Source organism: Mesocricetus auratus, unplaced genomic scaffold (genome assembly GCF_017639785.1).
Source record: "Mesocricetus auratus isolate SY011 unplaced genomic scaffold, BCM_Maur_2.0 Super-Scaffold_100004, whole genome shotgun sequence".
NCBI lineage: Eukaryota > Metazoa > Chordata > Mammalia > Rodentia > Cricetidae > Mesocricetus > Mesocricetus auratus.
In genome coordinates, this window is record NW_024429189.1 from 45,420,322 (window position 1) to 45,443,281 (window position 22,960).

At 37.5% G+C, this 22,960-nt stretch overlaps 1 protein-coding gene across 18 annotated transcripts in view; it reads right to left on the reverse strand.

The window, feature by feature from the left end:
- Ttn (titin) overlaps positions 1 to 22,960 on the reverse strand; it is a 273,546-nt gene that overhangs the window by 138,056 nt on the left and 112,530 nt on the right. For 13 of the 18 annotated variants that reach the window (XM_040745671.1, XM_040745672.1, XM_040745669.1 and 10 more), the window contains 42 exons: positions 22,836 to 22,889; positions 21,599 to 22,000; positions 21,087 to 21,146; positions 20,618 to 20,695; positions 20,373 to 20,450; positions 19,707 to 19,793; positions 19,395 to 19,475; positions 18,355 to 18,426; positions 17,937 to 18,023; positions 16,249 to 16,332; positions 15,950 to 16,030; positions 15,751 to 15,828; positions 15,510 to 15,584; positions 15,160 to 15,279; positions 14,632 to 14,733; positions 12,702 to 12,782; positions 12,447 to 12,524; positions 12,148 to 12,231; positions 11,902 to 11,985; positions 11,502 to 11,585; positions 11,147 to 11,230; positions 10,404 to 10,487; positions 9,912 to 10,130; positions 9,037 to 9,111; positions 8,775 to 8,849; positions 8,463 to 8,555; positions 7,627 to 7,704; positions 7,155 to 7,427; positions 6,886 to 6,969; positions 6,645 to 6,722; positions 6,108 to 6,191; positions 5,763 to 5,846; positions 5,505 to 5,588; positions 5,010 to 5,312; positions 4,635 to 4,712; positions 3,474 to 3,548; positions 3,227 to 3,310; positions 2,706 to 2,780; positions 1,888 to 2,031; positions 1,301 to 1,378; positions 304 to 372; positions 41 to 160 (listed from right to left, as the gene is read on the reverse strand). In XM_040745671.1, coding sequence (XP_040601605.1) covers positions 41 to 160; positions 304 to 372; positions 1,301 to 1,378; positions 1,888 to 2,031; positions 2,706 to 2,780; positions 3,227 to 3,310; positions 3,474 to 3,548; positions 4,635 to 4,712; positions 5,010 to 5,312; positions 5,505 to 5,588; positions 5,763 to 5,846; positions 6,108 to 6,191; positions 6,645 to 6,722; positions 6,886 to 6,969; positions 7,155 to 7,427; positions 7,627 to 7,704; positions 8,463 to 8,555; positions 8,775 to 8,849; positions 9,037 to 9,111; positions 9,912 to 10,130; positions 10,404 to 10,487; positions 11,147 to 11,230; positions 11,502 to 11,585; positions 11,902 to 11,985; positions 12,148 to 12,231; positions 12,447 to 12,524; positions 12,702 to 12,782; positions 14,632 to 14,733; positions 15,160 to 15,279; positions 15,510 to 15,584; positions 15,751 to 15,828; positions 15,950 to 16,030; positions 16,249 to 16,332; positions 17,937 to 18,023; positions 18,355 to 18,426; positions 19,395 to 19,475; positions 19,707 to 19,793; positions 20,373 to 20,450; positions 20,618 to 20,695; positions 21,087 to 21,146; positions 21,599 to 22,000; positions 22,836 to 22,889 — 4,371 coding nt within the window. The remainder of the gene's footprint in view (positions 1 to 40; positions 161 to 303; positions 373 to 1,300; positions 1,379 to 1,887; positions 2,032 to 2,705; positions 2,781 to 3,226; positions 3,311 to 3,473; positions 3,549 to 4,634; positions 4,713 to 5,009; positions 5,313 to 5,504; positions 5,589 to 5,762; positions 5,847 to 6,107; positions 6,192 to 6,644; positions 6,723 to 6,885; positions 6,970 to 7,154; positions 7,428 to 7,626; positions 7,705 to 8,462; positions 8,556 to 8,774; positions 8,850 to 9,036; positions 9,112 to 9,911; positions 10,131 to 10,403; positions 10,488 to 11,146; positions 11,231 to 11,501; positions 11,586 to 11,901; positions 11,986 to 12,147; positions 12,232 to 12,446; positions 12,525 to 12,701; positions 12,783 to 14,631; positions 14,734 to 15,159; positions 15,280 to 15,509; positions 15,585 to 15,750; positions 15,829 to 15,949; positions 16,031 to 16,248; positions 16,333 to 17,936; positions 18,024 to 18,354; positions 18,427 to 19,394; positions 19,476 to 19,706; positions 19,794 to 20,372; positions 20,451 to 20,617; positions 20,696 to 21,086; positions 21,147 to 21,598; positions 22,001 to 22,835; positions 22,890 to 22,960) is intronic. The other 5 variants (XM_040745658.1, XM_040745657.1, XM_040745665.1 and 2 more) reach the window with 5 other exon arrangements.

The following is a 22,960-nucleotide window of genomic DNA, read 5'->3' on the forward strand; positions in this document are numbered from 1 at the left end:
CATGAAAAGACAAGAAGATCAAAGGCTTTCCCAAAAATACCTTTAGCAGGGGGAACAGCTTCCTTTTTGGGCACAGGGACTTTCTTTTCGGGGATTTTCTTTTCTGGAACTTTCTTTTCTGGGACTTTCTTTTCTGGAACTTTCTTTGGTACTTCGGGCACTTTAAAGATAGAGTTTTAATATTTAAGACTATCAAGAGTAAGTTTAGACAAGGGACATCAAAAATAAGACACATGGACATAAAACATAGACAGCTTAATGAAGAATGACTAAAAATGTTTGAGTTTAAAAGAGAAAGTGTACCTTTGGCTGGGGGTGCCTCTTTTTTCTGGACTGGAGCAGGAACTTTCTCTTCAGGAATTTTCTTTGGCACTTTGAAGATATTAGGTGGCTTAGTTAGATGTCAATGCTCAATAACACACATGAATAAAAACATCATAAACAAGCTATATTATCAATGCATCAAAGAAGTTGATCTATGCTATTGGACAACTACTTTACAGGTAAAGGGGGTACTTTCCTCAATAGCCACTTAGGCTGTCTATATCCTTATCTATATCTTTGCTCACTAACAAACTTCACTATTTTTATAATAGCAGATATTACCAACACTGGGCCTAATTTTACTATTTTTAATTTGATGAAGAATTTTTCTCAACTTGATTATAATCCTAGATGATCCTAGATAATATAGATGCTGACCTAGAACTTAGGACTGCTAGACACTTTCATTTGCTGAGAAGCCTGTTGTAGTAATTGCTGTAGCATAACTGCTAAATATGTTGTCTGGAACATTGACTGAACAAAGAAGCAATGAAAAAAACAATTTTATAACCTCAGATTCCCACGTTAAATTATGGTAAAAGGACTTGAGGCTTTTAAAAGTTATTATCCAAGTATCCAAATAGATTATCTTCTGTCTAAAATAGTGTATATATATAATATTATAATAATGAAGTTTTAGTTATATAATGGAGTAAAGTCTAAGAACAGAGTGAGTATAGAAAGGATTAATTGTTATGTTCTTAAATATATAGAGATCACGATAAGGCTTCAAAATTTCCAGCTATGTAAAGTTAGAGACTTCCAAAATAATCCACATGGTATGCACATATGGATCCATTGCTTACCATTTGATACTATAGGAAATCTAAGGAAATGATGAATGATATTTTTACTTGTCAGTAGTTAGTTTACTATGACAATTACTTTAAGGAAGAATTGCAAGAAGACAAAGTGCTTTTTAAAAAGAAGATCACTGGAGTGGGGGAGTTACAGAATTCACTGAGGTTTGCTATACCTTTAGTGGGGGGCGCCTCTGCTTTCTTAGGGACAGGAGTGGGTGCTGCAGGCACTTCTTTCTTAACCACTTCAGGCACTTAAAAGATATTTATGGACACAGTGAAAAAAATCACATGCAATAAACAAGACAACACCCAATTCTCAAAATATAAAGAAAACAACACAAAACATTTGTTTACTTTAGGAAGACATTAGCAACCTAAACAATAATACCACCCATAGGGCAGGACTCTTAGAAACCCCAAGACAGCAACTATGCAAAGATTTTGAAGTCTTCAAGGATGATTTAAGAAGTTCTCAAAAGTGAATGCTTTCACCCTATAAAGAGATTGCTCTCCAGCATTTGAACCGAAAGCAAAATTGAGGATTGTAATCTAGGAGGAAGGATTCAAGTGTAATATGAGAAAAAAATTTCTCTCACTTATAGTCAGAGCAGTGAAGGGGGAAAAACTTCAGCTACTGGGAGTGACTACTCTTCAGGCCTCATTGGTGTGATACAAGAAAAGCACATGGCTGACCATTAGACAGTTCAGAGTTTTGAAGCAGCAAGGGTTTGGAATGCCCGACCCAAGAAAGTGGCTGTACCTCTGGGGGGCACCAACACCTCTTCCTCCTCCACCACCTCTTCCTCCTTCACAACCTCTTCCTCCTCCACCACCTCCTCTTCCTCTACGCTAGGTGGTTCTTCTGGGATCTCTTCTGGAGTGGCCTCTTCAGCTTCCTCATACACTTGAAACAGATTATTTTGTAAATTATTTTTTAAAATATTTTGAATGGTAGATTAAAATGACACCATCTTGACAAAACCACTAAGCCTTCTAAAATGGTCATGAAAACTCAGTAATCTGGGAAAAAAATCTGCTGAGTCTCCACAATATGTTAGGACTGTTCTGATATTGAAAGTGGAAAGGACCCTAGAGGATTTAGTTGGAATTATTATTTTTTTTAGTGAGGTGGAATGGTTTTTAGACTCATGTGATTATTTCAGACTAGAAGTCTGATTTTCTGTACCAGTTAGGCAGGGTTATTTGAGATTGTTCTGGGAAAGCTTATTTCATCACAACTGCTGAAGGCATTGGGTGAGACACTCCCCATAGTTTTCACACAAAAAGATAAAACACTGACATTTTGCAGGATTAGTGAATGTGAGAAGAATGAAGAAGTTAGTGGGCCTTTTCAATTTTTCAATGAGATGTGTCACAAATAAACAGGCTAAAGCATGCAAGAATAAAAAGCAACTGGAATTGAGTTGGCCTGCCCAATTCCTTCTAGGCAAGTACTACTTTCTATTAGAGCTAGAAAGTCTATTTTTCTTGACTGAAATGTACATTATCTCCTCCAAATAGTAGATAATGATAAAACAAGGATGCTTAGAAATGCTGTCTTCTTAAGAAGTCATCTACCTTCAGTTGGAGGAACTTCCTCTTCTTTAGGGGGGATGATACGTCTTTCTTCCACCTTCTTAGGTACCTCAGGAACTTAAAAGACATTGATTGTTTAGACACTAAACATGATACTTAAAGAACAAACTTCACAATTTCAACCCAAGAGAGTACATAGCACAAGGGCACACAGAAGGAGACACAGTTAGAAGCTAATGAAGAGCCTTGTGACATCATGAAACTATCTTCTGTAGCTTGATTCTCTCCTTTTTTTAAAAGGAACAATTACAAGTATTTGGTCACTTCTGGCTCTTTAAAGATATATAACATCTGTCATTTTAATTTGCAGAAATAACATACAGAGGAGAAACAAGGCAAAAATATATTCATACAAAGTAGAAAATGGACAGAACACCAGCTTGGGCACAACAGAGGCACAATGACAAACGTCACTGACAGACTAGAGAATGCAAACATATATGTTGAACACCCTATGTGGACGATACTTTAGGTCGACAATGGCACAGCCAATGATCCTGTACCTTTGGCAGGAGGAGCCACTGCTTTCTTAAGGCTGGGGGGAGGCAACTTCTTTTCTGGTTCGGGTTTCTTAGGCACCACAGGAACTTTAAAGATATTTTGAAATTTCAGTCTCACAAACACAAGGACAGCATACACAACGATAACAGAAGTTACTTTCACAAATGCTGAACAGGGCATTTGAACTTGGTGTGTGAAGGAAAGGTGTGTGATGTGCTTGGGAATGCAAGACCATTGGAGGTAAGGTACCTTTGGTGGGGGGAGCCTCCTCTTTCTTGGGAACAACTACTTTCTTCTCCGGCGCTTTCTTCTTGATCTCAGGCACTTTAAAGATACCATTTCATGATAAGAATGTATTTTTGAAGAGAAAGAAAGAAGCCAAGAAGTCTATACACACAGGAAGACTGTCATGCAACATTCACTCAGAAGAGGGACAGAATGTGAGCTGTAGCCCATCAGGAGATGACTGGGATTTGCAGGGAGAGGGATCAGCAAATGGCTGCTTATCTGAGGCCAAATGTTATCATTTAATTTACTTGAATTTCACTAAGAACTTAATAATTATTGGAAAATATCATGCGACTGTACAGCTTGGTAGAAACATTACACTTATTTGACCCATCATGGCTCTTTTTGGAAATATTATTGCACTTTAAGGTATGAATATACTTCCTAGGTACTGCACCAGGACCTGGTCTGTGAATTTAAATATTAGCTCTCTCATTCAATGATATAACAATATATGTTGTCTTATTTTTATCTTTACAATCATATTTTGGGATCTGTTAGCATCTCTATTTTATGAAAGAGCAAACTAAGACTCAGATTGGCTAAAGGACTCTTTCAGAGCAGAACAGCAAAGCTCAAAGTCAAGGTTAGAATATGTCTTGAAAGATATAAACGATCACTCAATGTTTTGACATAAACAGCCAGTGGTTTGATATAAACTATTACTCAGTGTCTTGATGAATACATCATTTTTTTTCTTTTCAGCCTGGTGTCACAAAGGCTCTTATCACAAATGAGTGAAAGATGAAATTTACTAACACGAATGTATGTAGTTTTAGGTAAAATTTTTCTTACAGATAATTTAGATGTTCAGAAAATCTATATAAAACTATGTTGTTTAATAAAATTACAGCAAGTAGACATTTTGTAGTATTATGACCATACTACCTTTAACCTTTCATGTAAAAAATACTGTATGAAAACATCCAATAGAGAGAAATGATGATGAGTGTCCTGGTCAGTTTCAGAAGTAAATTTGGCTGTTCATTTTATAAGTGTATTTTTTTTTCTGAGATTTGTCTGATAAAGCTATGGTAAGGGCTGTGTGTTCACTATGAGGGGCAGTATACCCATCTGATAAAGCTATTGTACAGGCTTTGTGATCACTCTAGGTGGGTATACCTTTGGGAGGTGGTGTAGGCTCCACTTTTTTAGGAACAGGAACAGGGACTTTCTTCTCAGGTACAGTTTTCTTGGGCACTTAAAAACATTTCATTTAAAGACATTAAGAACCACATATAATATTGGATCTATAACAAAAGACATACAAGGATAGGACCACAAACAAACATTGAATAGAGTTACGACATGCAGATAATTTACAAAGGACAGACATATAAAGTAGGTTGTGGTAGGTAAGATGAAGGTATGTCTAGGATGTTTTCTAAGGTTTTGATGACAACCTAGTAAAGTATCATAGATAATATTAAAGATGATTTAAAAAGTGGGAAGGCAGAAGTTAACATAAAGAGGTCTTGATTCCAAGAACTGCTGTACCTGGTGCAGGTCTTGGCACCTTAGGTTTAATTTCTGGAAGGGCTTCCTCTTCCTCAGGTATAACTTCTTCTTCCTCAGGTATAACTTCTTCTTCCTCAGGTATAACTTCTTCTTCCTCAGGTAAAACTTCCTCTTGTTCTGGTGGAACTTCCTCTTCTTCAGGTGGAACTTCCTCTTCCTCAGGTAGAACTTCCTCTTCCTCGGGAGGAATTTCCTCTTCAGGAGCAATCTCTTCCTCAAGTGGAGCTTCTTCTTCCCGAGGTAGAGCCACAGGAACTGAGACAACTTCCCGTTTCTTTGGCACTTTAAAGACATTTATCCGGTCATACAGAGTCCACGTTTATGTAAAGTATGAATGTAAGACAACATGAAAGCAAATATTCTTTTATCACAATTGTCACCAGCATACACAGTGGCAAGCAAGCATGATTAGTGAGGCTGTACAACACTCATTCCATTCTCTTTGTACTCTGGTGCTGCCCAAGATTAATGTACCTTTGGGGGGTGGAGCTTCCATTTTTTTCAGAACAGGTATTGGTTTCTTTTCTTCTGGGATGGGTTTCTTGGGTACCTCTGGCACTTTAAAGATATTTTTCTCTAAGAATGTGTCCCTTTACAGTGTTATATAGCCATAGATATGATAAACTCAAAAATGTAGACAATTTCACAAATGTAGTTAGTACAGGGACATTTTCTTATGAATGAACGCTACTGTGAGGTCTCTCCCCTTATATATAAATGATGAAATAATACCTTTTGCAGGTGGAGCCTCTACTTTCTTAGGAGCAGGTGCTGGCACCTTCTTCTCAGGCACAGGCTTCTTGGGCACTTCCGGCACTTTAAAGAAATGATTTAGGGAAAGTTTTATACAATACAAAATACTGAATTCAAGCATAGTCTGAAAAAGATTAAGACAAGGCAATAACATCATTGTGAAGAAACCCCAAGCAACATTTCATTTTAAAAACAAAAGTCTGCTTTTGTAAGGAGGTAATATTAAAGTGGCATTTAATATCACCTAAAGAACATATTAACAAACCATTTGTATATTTTGTTCTCCGACAAATCTAAAATCATGTGCCCTGCAAGTTCAAATACCTTTGGCTGGTGGTGCCTCCACCTTTTTGGGAACAGGTACTGGTGGTTTTTCCTCTGGTACAGGCTTCTTGGGCACTTCTGGAACTTAAAAGATAGTAAATAAGATCAATGCCACATATTCCCCAATCGCAGAGGATTCTAGTGATTTAGGGACAATTGGATTATCATAGATGTGTCAACAATTTCACTTTAAGATTGAAACTAATAACAACCACAAAACAAGATGTTAGACATTCAGGAGGGTTACAATAAAAACCACCACATAAACATAGACCTGTGACAAAGACAGCAAAAAGGCTTGGTAGTTGGTGTTGGCCATTTTAATAGTGTGAGTTTATTTTCCACTAAGAATTCTTCACTGAAGAAGGCACAAGTATTAAGCAGAAGCATGCTTCAATGGTCACATTCAGAGATGAATATGTAGCAATTGGCCTCTGTGACCAGAGGAGTGGTTGTTGTTCTGGTGCTCATGTTATTAACATTGCCATGGGGCAGGGATGACTATGGTTATAGGTAGTTGGCTGCAGAGAGCTGTACCTTTGGCAGGTGGCGCCTTCTCCTTTTTAGGAATAGGCACAGGAACTTTTTCCTCTGGTTTCTTGGGAATCTCAGGCACTTTAAAGACATTGTTTATAGTTTAGTTCTGACTATGAGGAACAGCACCCACATAAGGCATATGCAATGTTTTAGCAGCACACACAGGTTGTTGTAGCCAGAAGAGAGGTAACCACCTGAAGACAGATGGAATCTACGTGTATATCATGTAAGTGGTGCATACCTTTTGCTGGTGGCACTTCCTTCTTTTTGGGAACAGGAACAGGTTTTTTCTGTTCTGGAGCAGGTTTCTTGGGTACCTCAGGCACTTTAAAGATAGTAGTAAGATTTGCAAACATCGTAGAAGATATAAAAAGCACACACAAGTATCACACCTCAGCATGTAAAAAGGACTTGGGCATCAGAGCCAACAACCCCCCCAGAATTTGACTAAGCCAGACACCCAAACTCCAATTTTCTGCTTCCTTTCTATTTACAGACGCTATCATCTACCTTTGACTGGTGTCACTGGTACTACTTCTTCCTCAGCTACGAGCTCCTCCTCTTCATGAAGGTACTCTTCCTCTTCATGGATGTATTCCTCTTCATGGACATACTCCTCCTCATGGACATACTCCTCCTCATGGATGTATTCTTCTTCGTGAACGTACTCCTCTTTGTGGACATACTCCTCCTCTTCCTCCACTATATATTCTTCATGGGTTTCCACCTCCTCTTTGTAGGCAACAACCTCTTCTGCTTCTCGTGTTTTAGGCACCCCTGGCACTTTAAAGATATTATCTTTAAGTTGGACATTTTCCAAATTGCTCAATAAAATTAAGATATTGTAAGAGTACAGACCCACTTATAACAAAAGAAAGGGTAGGCTTCATCTTTCCCACAGAATAACTTCATACATAGAATTGAACATGAATTCACCACCAAAGAAGATGGACACCACACTAGAACAAGTAATATTAGGTACCTCTAACAGCTGCTGTCACTTCCTTTTTAGGGGCAGGTACTTTTGCCTCTGGGACAACTCTCTTGGGCTTCATGGGCACTTGAAATATTAAGTATAAGGGAGTTTTAGAGTAAGAAACAGGTCGTTTAAATCATTTCTAACTTTCTTGCACTTTAAGCAGAATAATTTTGTAGCTCTCTAATAGAATATATAACTTTCTCTGTGAGAAACTTTCTCTGTTTTTGGTTTTGGTTTTTTGGGGGGGGGAAGGATTCTGAATCTCACAGCAAAGTAAACCCATAGAAGTACTCAAGCCTGAAACAATACAGAGAAACCCTGTCTCGTAAAAACCAAAAAAAAAAAAAAAAGAAGAAGAAGAAGAAGAAGAAGAAGAAGAAGAAGAAGTACTACTCAAGCAAGCTTGCAGTAGCAGAGCCAAATTGGAAAGTTTTTCTCATATGCTTCTACTTACAGGAGACATCCCAAAATGGCCAAATTTACTTTTGGATTAACATGCTTCCTAAGATTGCAAGGAAGTTGCTTAATATAAAGAAAGAAAACCTGGATATTGAATTAGTTTTTTAAAAAGTTCTTCAAAATGATTTTAGAATAAATAGTTACCAATTTTTAGTGAATAGTACCATATCGCCATATCAATTTAACTATATTAGGTATGCACTAAATGACTACTGCGTTTGGATAAAAGTATTCTATTTGACAGTATCATAGTGATGGGGCAATGAGCAGTCACTATATACAAGGCTGTAGAAATGTTTTGAAATATTCTTATAGGTAACACTTGAGACAGGTAATATGAGACAGGTAAAAGGCTACATCCTGGGAAGAGGTTGCTATACCTTTGGCAGCTGGTTCAGTCACCTGCTGCTTTTCACGTTTGGTAATTGAAATTTGTATTTTTTCTTCAACAACTTTCTTTGGTTCTTCAGGAGCTTTAAAGATATTAATTATAGAAGAACATTACAATGAATCTCATGAATCTTGTAGAATAAACGTCAACAAAGAACACAGACCTGATACATAAGAAATGGAAGCAGACAATATACTCAGTAAAAGCAAAGACTGGCAGACACTGTGGTGAGTCTCGGTCGACATGGTTACAGAGCAGAGGTGACAATACTACTTGGGACAGTCACTGCTCTATCATGTACCTTTGGGTGGTAGAGGTTTGAGTTTCTTTTGAATAGGCAGGGGCACTTTTTCTTCAGGAACAGCTTTCTTCAACACTTTAAAAGACCAACAGTAAGAGATTTACAAACCCAAACTAGATGTTCGAGCATGAGAACAAAACGTTAAGAAATATAGCACACAACATAACAACACACAATTTACACACATCTACTTCAACACACATCCACAGTGGGCAGACGGAGAAGCCAAGAGGTTCTGTAAGTGATAATGTTCTCACTCTACCTTTTGGTGGTGGGGCCTTGGGTTTGGCAGGCACTGGCTCTTGAACAGGTTTCGCTGGAATAGGCTTCTTGGGTTCTTTAAAAGCATATACAAAGTATTTACTGTTAAACTGTAGGGCACATTTCAAAAATAACCCTTAAATGCAATCAATTAATTGAAATACTTGATCTTTTGTGTTCACAGTACAACCACAATCTCTAGGATAAGAATTAGAGGTCCAAGTAGAACAGGCTGTGAGACCCTAGGCAAGCTTATGTTTCCTTTCCTCATTGCCATTCACTTCAATTAGGCTGTGAGAACTACCAGAAATTCCCATTTCATTTCAGATAGGCAACCTACAATTCAGATTCGTCTATCTGAGACACTGGTGTTTAATGCCATCAGTGAAAGTGTGCAAAATCGTCTCAAAGAAACAAAAAAAAACTGAAGAAGTGAAATGATATGGATTCATTTCAAATTTCCGGCCAGTATGTATGTATGTATGTATGTATGTATGTATGTATGTATATATGTTTACATGTGTATATATGTATGTATGTATATATGTATATATATACATATATATGTGTGTGTGTGTGTGTACAATTTATTTTCCAGTAACCTGTCTAGAATCAGAGCTATATGTGCACGCACATTTTCTTCACTATATTAAAAACCATGTGCTGTCTTTACTAGAAAAGCAGTCAGTGTCAGATTTTGATGCTGTGGGTAGCAAAGCCTAACAATAACCATAAGAAATATGAAACTATTTTCCAGTTCCTGGAGTGATTTAAAATGTTTAATTTACTAAATGACACAAAGTTCTTTCACCTAGACCTTCATCCTATCCTAATGGGATCTACGCACACTTAACATGGCCCACAGTTCTGTCATACCTGTAACATGTTCTTCATGTTCTTTATACTCCTCATAATGTTCAAGCTCACGCTCTGCATATTCTTCATACTGGTCATATTCTTCTGTGGGTTCATAGTCCTCAAACTCCTTATACTCCTCATAGTCTTCATAATCTTCGTACTCCTCTTCCCGGTGTTCTGAGACAGTTTCTTCTTCTCGGGTGTAAGACCATTTCTTCTCTTCTGTTACCGTGACTTCTGGAACAATATTGACACCAGGCAGCATTTTATTTGAGGACAATTTGGTGACAATGTATTTTGATTTTGTTCCTTTATGACTGTCTCCCACACTGGCTATGGGTGACCTTGATTATCTTTTGATGGTAAAAGTATCATGATTCGCACATACTGACTAATCATAATGTCAAATGTTCAAGTCTTTGACTCCAGTCACCAGTTAGCAAGGAAAGCAGAGGGGGATAAATTGGCAGACAAAGAGACACATGGCTTTATACTTTGTACTGAATGTACCTTTAGTGGGTTGGGGTTCTTCTCTCTTTGGAACTTCAATGGTCACCTTTTCTTCTTTAACAGCTCTTTTTCTGACTTCAGTCACTTTAAAAGAGTAATTGTTAAAAGTAAATCCCAAGAGTCTGGAAATAATTATGTTAAGAAAACTTTTGAATGAAAAATCCAAGAACAAAAACATGATATGCTTATAAACTTTCACTATAATTGCAGGAAAAAAATCAGTGGTCCTGAAAGTCCACACTGTTCTATACACATGTGAATACTTTATCCAGGCCACTTAATGCTTCAAGATGCTGAGTAATCATGTGGATTTGTAAGAGCATAAGAGAGATGAGCTGCAACAATGACTAAAAACTATGTATGACCTTAAGGAAACTTTAATTTCACAGACAATATCTTCACCTTAATTCTATTCCCTATCCCCAAGGTTCCTTTGGGACAAAGGAGAAAATGTCACCAACAATTACCACATAAAACAGACATCTAGACATATAAATTTAATATATGGGACAAACAAACATATGACAACAAAAACATTTTAATATAAACTATGCATATTTGGGGCAGGGTAGAGAAAATGTTACTTTCTAGAATCAGAATGTTTAATTTTTCAGTGATATGGCATAGCTTACTTATTTTACTTTCAATATCCATTTAAATCAGTTTCCCTAGAGATACGGGTTCTACTCCACTCATTTCAGTAAATAAAGGCTTTTTTCTATCCATTTAAAGAGTCGTTATACCTTTAGCTGGTGGCTCCGCCTCTCTTCGGGGTTTGAGTTTGGGGAACTTTTCTTCAGGGACAACTTTCTTAGGTTCCTCTGGCACTTTAAAGACAGATTTCACCTTAAAGAACTGTTTTACTTCATTCAGACCACAGAAAGTACGAACCACTCAGACTTAAAAGACTTAACACTTACTGAACTTCAGACATTCCACAACATTTTAAAGGAAGACAGTGACCACCCTTCCCTGTGCCCCATCATCAGTATACTTATAAAAAAGGGTAGAACAAGACAACATTGACATATAGGAGGTGAGAGTTCTACCACTAAACCAATGCATCCTTCACACTGACATATGGAAATTCTGCTGTACCTCTCGCTCTTGGAGGCTCCTCTCTTTTAGATACAGCCACAAGAACTTTTTCTTCCTGGGTAATTTTCATATGCCTCTCTGTCACTTGGAAGATAATTTTAGGATTAGCACACTGTAACATTTAGAGTAGGGTACATATATACATACACATATATTCATACACACATATCTACTCACCAGAAAGTACTATGATTTTAGAACAGAAGAATTGATAAGGCACATACAACTAAATATCACAACAAGTAAGCAATACTCCAAAAAGACACAACACACCACCATCATAGACAGCACTAATAATCCACATAGAAAAATTATGACTAGTGGATGGTGACCAGAGAAGGAAGAAAGATAGCACTCTATGTTTTTTATTTGTTCCTTTCCTTTTGGGGATGTCATTTACCTTTGGTTGGAGGAGGTTCTTCTATCTCAACCACTTCTGCAGGAACTTTCCTTTCTGGAACTGGTTTCTTTGGTTCTTCATGGGCTTTGAAAACATCAGGCAATGGATTCAAACACAGTACAAAGAGCACCAAACATATGCACACTTAATTTCTTGCCAATTTGATCAAGAGTTGAAGAATGCATCAATTTAACATGAAGATAGGGAGTGAGGTATCACTCAAGAGCAAAATGAACCCCAATATACCTTTGGCTGGCAGCACCTTTTCTTTTTTAGGAACTGGCACGGAAACTTTCTTCTCTGGTGCAATTTTCTTTGGTGGTTCGGGAACTTGGGAAAGATTAAGAATATTAGTTTGAATTTTGTTAGGAAGTATCATTATTGGGGGGGCATAACTCCTTGTAAAGATCACATATACACCAACATTAATGACTATACTAACAAAGTGTTTGCAGACAAATTCTGACAGAACCTTAGTTCTGCATAGAGGCATTATTGTACATGCCACCACAGACAGTATGGCTCTTATGTGGGATAAACCGTACCTTTAGTGGGTGGAGGCTCCTCAATTTTAGCAGGAACTTTTGGTTTTGGTATAATTTTCTTTTCATGCTTCTCAGGCACTTGAAAAGATTACAAAATATACTTGTAGAAAATGTACAGATTTTAAAAATAAATATGCAAGGATCCTTTTTATTAGTCATGTTATTTATTAAGATTTCTAATATCGATATTAAATTAGATATAAGAGCATAAGGGATGGGACAAAACTATGTAGGGATAAAATTGAGTTGTTATACCTCTGGCTGGTTCAACTTCCACTTTCTTAGAGATAAAGTGCAGCTTTTCTTCCACAACATATTCCTCAGGCTCTTCCATCACTTTAAGGACATTAATTTCATAAAGAAAAATTGTAGATTTTCTTTCATGTTTAATTTTAACTATAATTTTTCACTTCAAAAGAGTAATCAACATTGCCAAACTTTAGCATTTGCTGAATCCCTTATTGTTTCCATTTAAAATACCCAAAGAATACTTGAATCAGAGCATAGGCCTTAATAAAGAGTATTGGCTTCACTAATTTAGTGTATATAATAAAGACAAGAAAGCTAAAATTCACAGAAATAATAGGACATGAGCATGACAAAAAAACAGAAACAAACAAACAAACAGTTTCAGTGACTAAACCAGCAGGAGCACAATGGTTTGAAGCTAGGTTTCCAAAAAGTAATCTAACATTGTGGGTTTGAAGGTAGAAAGGCAGAAATATAGACAAGATAGATCATGCCCCGCTCCCCAGCTTTGTGGGGTAACTGTAGTAGAAGATATAAAACTTCATGTAAGGTTTGAGCCCGTGTGTGTGAAGTTCATTATAGTATAGAAAGGACTAATTGAAAATATACGAGTTGCCTAAAATGAAAAGAAGCCTAAGGGCCCACCCATTTTTTTTCAGCTCAATGTAGACACAAGAATCACTGAGCGTCTAACTATCTATGACTTCAAGTTTGAAGAAAATTGTCCTAGGCCTATGAGATGAGAATTTTCCATGTATATGTTTTGTTGGAGTTCCCAACATTTCTAAGAAGGATGGACTTTCAAGCCCCCTAGAGTCCTGACCAAGCCTACTGCTGTGGTCTATTCCAGGAAACACAGTAGAATGTGTAGGTTTGTTTGGGAGTCATGCCTACCCTAATACATCCTAAGCCATTCTACTAGGTTTGTAAACACTGGATTTTATGTGGAATTTTCTTCCAAGTGGAGAAAGGGGATATGAAGAATCACCTTTTATTAGCCAGACATGTACTTGAGAACAACTAAGTTGCAGATAATCTCCTTAACATTAGGGAGGAGTCAAGTTGGTAATGAATGCACTATCTTTAAAACAGAGCCACCCTATTCCTTAGGAATGCTCTGTTAGGTATAGAGTGGGATTTTAGTAGGAAACCTAGTAGTGCTTTATTTCTCCCAATGGAACTCACAACAAAATGACACCTATTGTTTCCATTATTAAAAGCATTGGGGTTTCCATTATAGCTGTTGGGAAATCTTGACAAGTCTGCCTGATGACAGATACTGCGTGATGGTTTTTTCTATATGTGACTTTAGGGAAAGCTCCTTCTAGTCACTGTCTTAGACAAATATGCCTTTGACTTCTAGAAAGGTAATATATATTTTCTTGTTTCTTTTTTAAATAGTGAATTAGGAGACAAACAGGCCATTTAAGGGTTCATCACTTGCATTTTTAAATAGACTAAAACAAAATAGAAAACATTAAAGTGAGTCAGTACTTGCAAGCATAATATTTAATAGGACTTTTATATCAGGCATGCATGTGTGTACATATATAGATATGTACAAGGATGACACTCCTCTTTGTGTGTCACAGAACACACAGTTTGAGAAACACCACATTTATATATCAGAAAATCAAGGTGAAATCTATCAGCCAACCACACTGAAGCCAAGTCCTGCCTCATAAAATGTGGAAGCTATGAAGATGCCTGCCCCCTTTACTGATTCACAACTACAAAGCCATTTACTCTGAATGTCCAAGGAAGAGATGGAAAAGAACTTCATTGGGTGTTTACTCTTGTGTAATGAATGCTCTTGAATCTTGTATTTTGATTTAAAGGGAACATCTACTAAGCCCATAGATGAGTCTGTATCCTCCTTTCAGATAACCTTCATTATCCCTCTAGCGTTAATCCCTCACTCATTTCTGTCACTTACCTTCATATTCAGTGATCTCTGCTTCTTCCTCTTCCCTTTCCTCTTCTCTATACACCGAGAAAGACACTCGTTCCTCTTCTTCAGAGTAGGACCATTCCTCCTCTGTAGATAGGTAAAAGATAAGATTTAAACTTGGTGTGCTGGAATACATCCAGTGGCCTTGTGCTTGTTACAGATAGATGAAGATTCTCCTATATGCTTAAGACATGGGACTTCCTAACCACAAGAGGGAGAGGTGTAAGACAAGAGGAGGCTAAAGCCCAAGACTGAGAAAGATACTTGAATTATGCCTGTGAGTGTCCAAAGTCAAAGTGATTTCTTTTTTGACACATTATTCACTTTCTAAGTAAGAATGACTCAAGATCAAGGTAGACGCAAAAGATAGTTCTATAAGGCTACAGCAGGCAGATGCATTCCAACACCAACACACAAGATAAAAACAGATTCTAATGGAAACATTTACATCCTAAAGAAGAGAAACTCCATGGGAGCACCCAGACACAGCCTTCCTCCCTTCTGGTTATATACCTTCATGCCGCATGACCTCCACTCTCTGAGGAACTGCTACCGATAGCTTTTCTTCAGCAGCAAATCTTTTCTCCTCCACAATAGTTTTCTTGGAAACTTCAGCTTTAAGAAAAGCATCAGCTTTAAGAAAAGTCAAGAATTACACCAATTTCCTTTCTCCCTAGAGTTTAGGGATGTCTTGCAGTATGCTGCTTCCGCTAGCTTAGTGGACAAAGAAATGACACACCCCAAGAATACACACATGAAAGTCAGAAGCAAGACAAAGAGGGGCACCACAGGAACAGACTCAACTAACAGAGCAAGAACTCACACAGGAGAAGAGGTCTTTAGAAGACAGACAGCAATCCTACCTCGGGGAGGAGCTTTCTTAGGGATGGGAACTGGGACAATCTCCTCAGGGACAGGTTTCTTAGGTGAAGCTGGCACTTTAGAAACATTAGGCACAGTTAGAGCTCTGACACTTTCCCACTGAAGCCCAGCACAGAGCATGCCCACCCACACTGCACTCCCACACCACAAAGCTCACAAGTCATCCTTGCCTGGAAGCATAACCCTGGAAAAGACAGCTTTTGTAAGAAGGCCTGGCAATACCTTTGGGTGAGGGAGCTTCTTCTTTCTGAGGAACAGGCCTTTTTTCTTCAGGAACTTTTTTCTTTGGTATTTCTGGCACTTGAAGAATAATATTTATTGTTTTAAAATCTTATGAAGGCAAATGAACATAGAACAGGCAGGCCCATAGACGGAGACAAGCAATTAAAGAAGTCTGAAGTTATTTTATAGAGATGGGTACCTGCTGCTGGTGGGGATTCCTCTCTTTGAGTAATGATGGTTATTTTTTCTTCGGTGATAACTTTCTTCTGTGCTTCAGGAACTTGAAAAGATTCATAGAGTTGGATTTATATTTTTTCAAAGTAGCTAATATATAATGGCTTTGAAAGAGACTAGACAGGCACACAGAAACTTCTGTTGCATTGCCACTGACCATAAAACATTCACTTTGAATGACACAAACTCAACCAACAACTAGACACAAACTGTTTTGCACTGGAGACACTCAATTGGGCTTGTTTACTAAGTGAGTTGCCCTACCTTTAGTTGGAGGGGCTTCCTTCTTCTTCGGCACAGGAACAGGAATCTTCTCTTCAGGAACAGGTTTCTTTGGAGCTTCTGGGACTTAAAAGTTTTAAAATAGCAAGTCAGTACGGGCATGTTTTGCTTCCATGAATGGATACAGGAATATATATCCCCAAAGAACACACAGCACGTTAATGTTAGACTGTATAGGTACAATGCCCAAAGATTCTACTTCAAAGTCACAGATAGTTACTGTCACATACAATGTTTTAGTAGCATTTAAATGACTGAATTTTGATATATAACAGAAGTGTGTATAGAATTCAGTCTTATATGTTAGTGTGTGTGTGTGTGTGTGTGTGTGTGTGTGTAGGAATAACATTGGGTGTTACTTCTTGGGTGTTACCTTTTTTTCTTTATGACAGGGTATCATGTAGGCTAGAGACTCACTGACTAATGAGTCCCAAGGAATGGCAAATGTCTTTACTCCCCCAACTCCCCAATTCTGTGGTTACATGAGTGTTCCACCATGGCTTTTTTAAAATTTAAATATAGGTACTTGGGTACTGAGTATTGAACTCAGTCAAGGCCACCATTTTACTGACTTAGTTTCCTTTGTAAATGCCTTGGTATATCTGATGAAAACAAATCAGTCAGGGATTTTAGCAATAATGTAGAGTGTAGGTAGATTGTATAGGAAAAAAAGTGTCTTTATACTTAGTTTTGAAAGGGGGATAAATCGTGATGCTTTCTGACCTTTTGAACTATAACTACACTGTTGTAGAATTCTTTTGTCTAAGTAACCTTCCACTGCTGACCACATTCTGAGTTTCCGTTTCTGGTTGTCTAAAGTATAATCAAGATATGGGACACCTTCTGGAACAGGTCTCTTAGTGGGACAGTGTGCCAATGGGGACCTCTGTGTCAGAAAATGGATATGTATGCACAGGTGGTTTTCTGTAAGAAATTCTGTCATTTAGAACATATTCCCAAATGTTTACAGTATGTTTAATTAATTTCAAGACATACAAGGAATAAAAATGTCAAAAATTTGTCCTACTGAAGACATGCCATCATGGGCTTTTAGGTAGAACAGTTGTACAAGCACATTGGGTTCATCTGTATCTAGGTGATACTTCTGCCAACCCCCTCCAGTTGGCACTGCTTCCCCTGCAGTCTCCTCACAACCAACACACAACAATGTCTTAAAGAAGAAGTCGCATGCAAGAGTGAAAGAGAGATGCTTTGTTCTACAAACATTCCCATAGAAGGTATTTCACAAATCCTCCTTAAGGATAATATTAAAAATTTAAAGTAGCAATTTGACATAGTTACTTCTTCTTCTTTTTTTTTTTTGGTTTTTTGAGACAGGGTTTCTCTGTGGCTTTGGAGGCTGTCCTGGAACTCGCTCTGTAGACCAGGCTGGCCTCGAACTCACAGAGATCCGCCTGCCTCTGCCTCCCGAGTGCTGGGATTAAAGGTGTGCGCCACCAACGCCATAACACTTTTTTGGCACTGCCTTAGGAATGTTCAGAATCATAAATAATTTATAACAAGAGTATATCCCTAAAGGTGACACATGTTTTAAATGTGAGGAACAAGGCAAAGAGGCAAGAGTCAAGGACAAAATGTCGCAGACAAGGCTAAGTAGAGCAGAGCTGGCCTCTGGGGCAATGGCTGTCTCCACAGGTAGTTCTGCATACCTTTGGGAGGGGCAGCTGGCTCTTTCTTCTTGGGAATAGGAATTGGTTTTTTCTCCTCTGGCTCAGGTTTCTTGGGAGCTTCAGGAACTTTAAAGATAAGATTGTTGAAATGCTGTCTGTCGAATGCTACTGTCTCCTTCTGAGACATTTAAGATGATAGTAAAGCATAAAGCCTCACTAAGAGCTTAAGAGTTAAAAAGTAATTTAGTATGCTCTACTTGTGGCAGGATGGAATGCTTAGTACATCAATACCAGGTAGACATCACACATGTGATACGAGGCAGACAAATACCCAGTTAGAATGGTCTGGCATCTGAAACATGTGTTACCACAAATTAATCAAAATGATAGATAGAGAATTAGGCATATGAAAGATTGTTTACTGATAACATTTGGTTAACAAGAAATACTATTCTACCTTTGGCTGCTGGGGGTTCCACCTTCTTAGGAACAGGAACAGGAACCACTTCTTCTGGGACTGGTTCAGGGACTTTAAGAGAAATGTACTGTGTTCAAGAGATTGTTCATCTTGACAAAATATACATTTTTATAAGATAGGATCAAGAGTAGATATCCCCCTTTATGTAAGTTGGATGCAAAAAACTATGGATTAGAAACTGAGATATGTGGAGATAGCTGAATGGCTAAGTAGAAAAAGGACAACTTATTGTCACTTTTAATGACAGGAGTTTCTACTTTCTCATAAATACATGGAAGAACTCTTGCTTCATTTAAAATCAGTTACATGAGAACACTTGTATTAGGTGATATTAAGTATATTTATTCTTAAATTTGGCTAGGGAAAGAGGATGGACCCTTGGTGTAGAGTCTAGAGTGTTATCCCTCTGTCCCTCCCTCCATCCCTTCTTTCAAGATCTTACTATGTAGCCCTAGCTGAGTGTTGGGATTTCACTACCTTGCCCAGTGGTTACTGATATTTTGATCTCAGTGGTGAGGTAAATATTGATATCCTGGCTACTGCTGTAATTGCAATTCTCTAGTTTTGAGTTGGGAAGAGTTGGCCAGAAAGAAGAGTGGTAAATGCAGAAAAAAAGAAGTGTGTTTTGAGTATTAAAGAATATCTAATATAATTTAATTAAATTGCAAATTTGCAAAACTTAGTTTTTAAAACTTCTGGTGTATTAAACTCCCAACTGAGAAGCTTCTTCACCTTTGAAACAAGACTTTGGTGAGCTGTTATAAGGGGGCTTCATCATACCTTATGTCCAAATACAAATGTCACTAGACTATAAGTGTCCAGAGACAAGGAATGGAGCCTCATGTGTTTCATGCCCATGCTTTACTGTGGTCTTTCCACTCCCTCCTCCAGTGACTTCTTTGTCAGACACTAGTCTGTCAACTGTGTGACTAATTCTGGTAGCTGATATCAGCGTAGTTAGATATTGACTGTGAATTTTTCTTGAAAACGTTTTAAACTTAGAATGAATTTACTGATACCTTTGGGAGGTGGTTCAATCTTTTTGGAAACTGCAACGTGAATTTTCTCTTCAGTAACAGTTTTCTTGTGTACCTCAGGGACTTAAAAAATACACATCTTAATTACTGATAGATCATGTTGTGGATGGCAATTGGAATTTACTAAGCATACCAAGACAAACAAGTTAAAGCTGACAGACGAGAAAGGAAAAAAAGATGACAGGAAAATGCAAAGAGAGAAATGTACACAGCATCACACATTAGGCAAGAGGGGATAGAAAGGCTATCTAAAATTCCGTGTCTTGAGCTCTCAAGTTCAAAACTGCCATATACCTGTGACGGACACCTCCTCCTCTGTATGAGAAGCAAAGAACATCTTTTCTTCAGAGATAACCATCTTCTTTGTATGCACCGCTGGCACTTAAAAAAGAGCATTGGCATATTAGTGTTTCTATTTCTAGGACAGGACATTAGATGAGACACATAGATAGTTTGTGACATGTAAATCTTTCGACACCAGTTGAGTGGGTTAGTGATAGATTAAGAACACATTCCGTTTCAAGAAGAAAGCAAATCATGTTTTGATCTATCTAAACAAACAACTCATGCAGTCTTGTATCAAGTATTATTACATGAGAATCGAATAGACACAACTTCTTCACACACAATGCAACTACTTTCCCAAATCTATTAGGATCAATTCATATCTATTAGAGGATGGGAAATACTATATGCAATGCAATACACTGCATGATAAAGTTAGAAGATTACTCATTAAACACAAAACCTTCCTTAAATTAAAAAAGTAATTTTCTAAGCAAGACTAAAAGCAAAAATAAAGTTATTGAATTATACATAGGTATAACCCAACATAAAATGTCTACTATTTAAAATGTGCAGTTTTTATGGTGCTTTTGAATTATTTATCAATGTATGTTCATATATCCATATACATAGGTTACCATAATTGGAGCTTGTGACTTAAATCAAGATGTGTACCTTTCACTTCAATTATTTCTTCCTGCACCGGAGTCCGGGAAGGTTTTTGTGGAACGATCTTCTTGGAAACTTCGGGAACTTTAAAAATACGTACAGATATATTTGTATTGTGAAGGATATTTCTTAGCCCAGAATTTTAAAAATATCTCCATTTGGATAATTATATAAATAACACATGAGCACATATAAGAGAGCAGATGACTTATGTACATGTTACTAGCACATTCTTTAAATGGTTTCTATACCTTTGGTGACTTGAACTTTTTCTTCCTCCATTCTTCGAGAAGTCTTTTCAATTTTTTCAACTACAGGCTTCTTTACAACTGCAAGTATTGTAAAGAAATTGCAGTACTTTTAGAATTTATTAAATTCTAAATATTTATTAAGTTCTCTCTCTTGCTCTTTACATACTCATATATGTGTGTATTTATGCATACAAGTATGCATAATATTTTTAGAGACAGGCAGGTTTGGTGTTCTCAACTTTAAGCACAAGTTCTTGGGATTGTTTTAAATTTAATGTAACACTCTTTTAACTTAGTATTTTTATTATTTCAAGTAGAAATAAATTCTCAAGAGAAAATTCATAGATACAATAAAGCTTAGAGAAGAAGTTGTGCCTATTGGATTTAGTTGTGGATTCAGGCATCCTTGCCAAACAAGCCATGATAATGACAGGAATGCTCTCTCTTATTAATGATTCTAATTGCATACCTTTGGGAGGTGGGGCTTTCTTTTCGGGCACTTTGGCTGGGATTTTCTTCTCATGTAATTCTTTAATAGAAACACAAGACAAACCAGGATGCTTAAGTCAGTCAATTCTAATAGCTGTGCTTGTTGCAAATGTTAAAATGTTAAGAATAATCTATCATCCTGTAAGGGATCTGTCACGTTGGGAAGCATATGACTAATATAACTCTCATGCAGTTTCAAAACAGAATTAAGGGACAATGCAATGGACTTTAAGCTTCTGAATTAGAAAACAGCAACAGAGATAGCGTTGTTCCTAGTATGCAATGGCTCCACCTGCAACATGAAAGCTTAATTACAATGGGAGATAAGGACTCTTTTGTAGATCAAATAATGCAAGGTCCATAACCTTGGAGAAATCAGAATAGTAATTTTCTCTTTCATGCCCATTGTAAGTCAGGTGATAGCACCAAAAGTATAAGGAACTGAATAAAAACAAGCCACAGAGGAAGAAAAGCCACCCAGTGCCCTCGTACCTTCATGAACCTCCTTCTGAACTTGAATTACTTCTCTTTCTTGGTAGGTCTCTTCCCACTCCTCCTCGCCTTCATCGTAGCCCTCTTCCCTCTCATAGTACTCTTGCCCTTCTTCAAAGTCTTCCTCCCACTCCTCGTGGATTTCCTTTTTGGCTTCTACCTTGATCTCTTCATAGTCCTCATCTGGTTCTTCATAATAGGGTTCCTCATACGGCTCCGTGTACGGCTCCATCTCCAGTTCCTCATAGGGCTCATCCCAAGGCTCTATGAGAACTCTCTTTTCATACACTGCCTGCTCTTTCTCGTACACAGCCTCTTTCTCTTTGTGAATCTCTTTCTTTCTAGTGATAGTTGTTATTTTTACTTCTTCGGCCTTAGAGGACACATCAATAATTTCAGAAGCTGAAAGATGAAAATAATAGGGGGTGGGGGAGAAAGAGGAGGGCAAATCATATTAATTACACCCATTGAAATTACTCGAGGGAAATCCAGAGTCATTCAGTATGGAGTACTTGAGATGCTGTAGCACAGGAATGATAATGTCTTGTGGTTTGATTTGTGTGGATTCTGTTTTATTAACCAGGCAACATGACAGTATCAAGATGCTCTTTGCTCTTGATATGAGGACTGTCTTTTAGTGTCAAAAGGATGAATTCAACTAATAGCTTCAAATTGATATACCTTCCATTGCTCTTTGTGAACTCCAGTTTGGAGAGATTTCAGTAACTTCTCAAGTAACTTAAGACTTGATAACATTAATAGCGTTATGGACTCTAGAGTAAATGTTTCTGTAGTTAATCTTTAGTTTTCTAGTTCTGCAAAGGCTTTTTTTTGGAACCTACTTTTTCTTTTATACTTTTGATTGATTCACTAGTAGTTGAATAATGACAAATGAAAAATTATGTAGTCAAAGGAGTTCCCAGTTTTTATATAATAGGTTTTTAAATGTCTTTGAGATCAGCATTATTTATAAATCCTTAATATCTGTGTGGATCACAAAGTAAAATTTAGAAAGGGCTCTTTCCTTTCCATCTCTGCCCCCCCACACCTCCTAGTGGCTGCAAAGGTAAAGAACCATCCTCCAGGCCCCTTCCCTGGGAAGGAGCATTGGAAATAGCCAATGTTTCCAGCACTCTTCACAAAGGTAGAGGGGACTTGAAACTTTCATAACAACCCAGAAGCCTAATATTTAAAAGTAAGAGAGAGCATACATGCTTAACGATTCTTTTGTACTTGCCTTTTGCTGGAATCATGGACGTTGGAGGTAGGGGCTTCTTGGCAACTTCTGGCACTTGGGAAAAAATAGAGTGAATGTTTATGCATTGTTCAGTGTTTACTAGCTTAGGGCATTATCATGGTCAT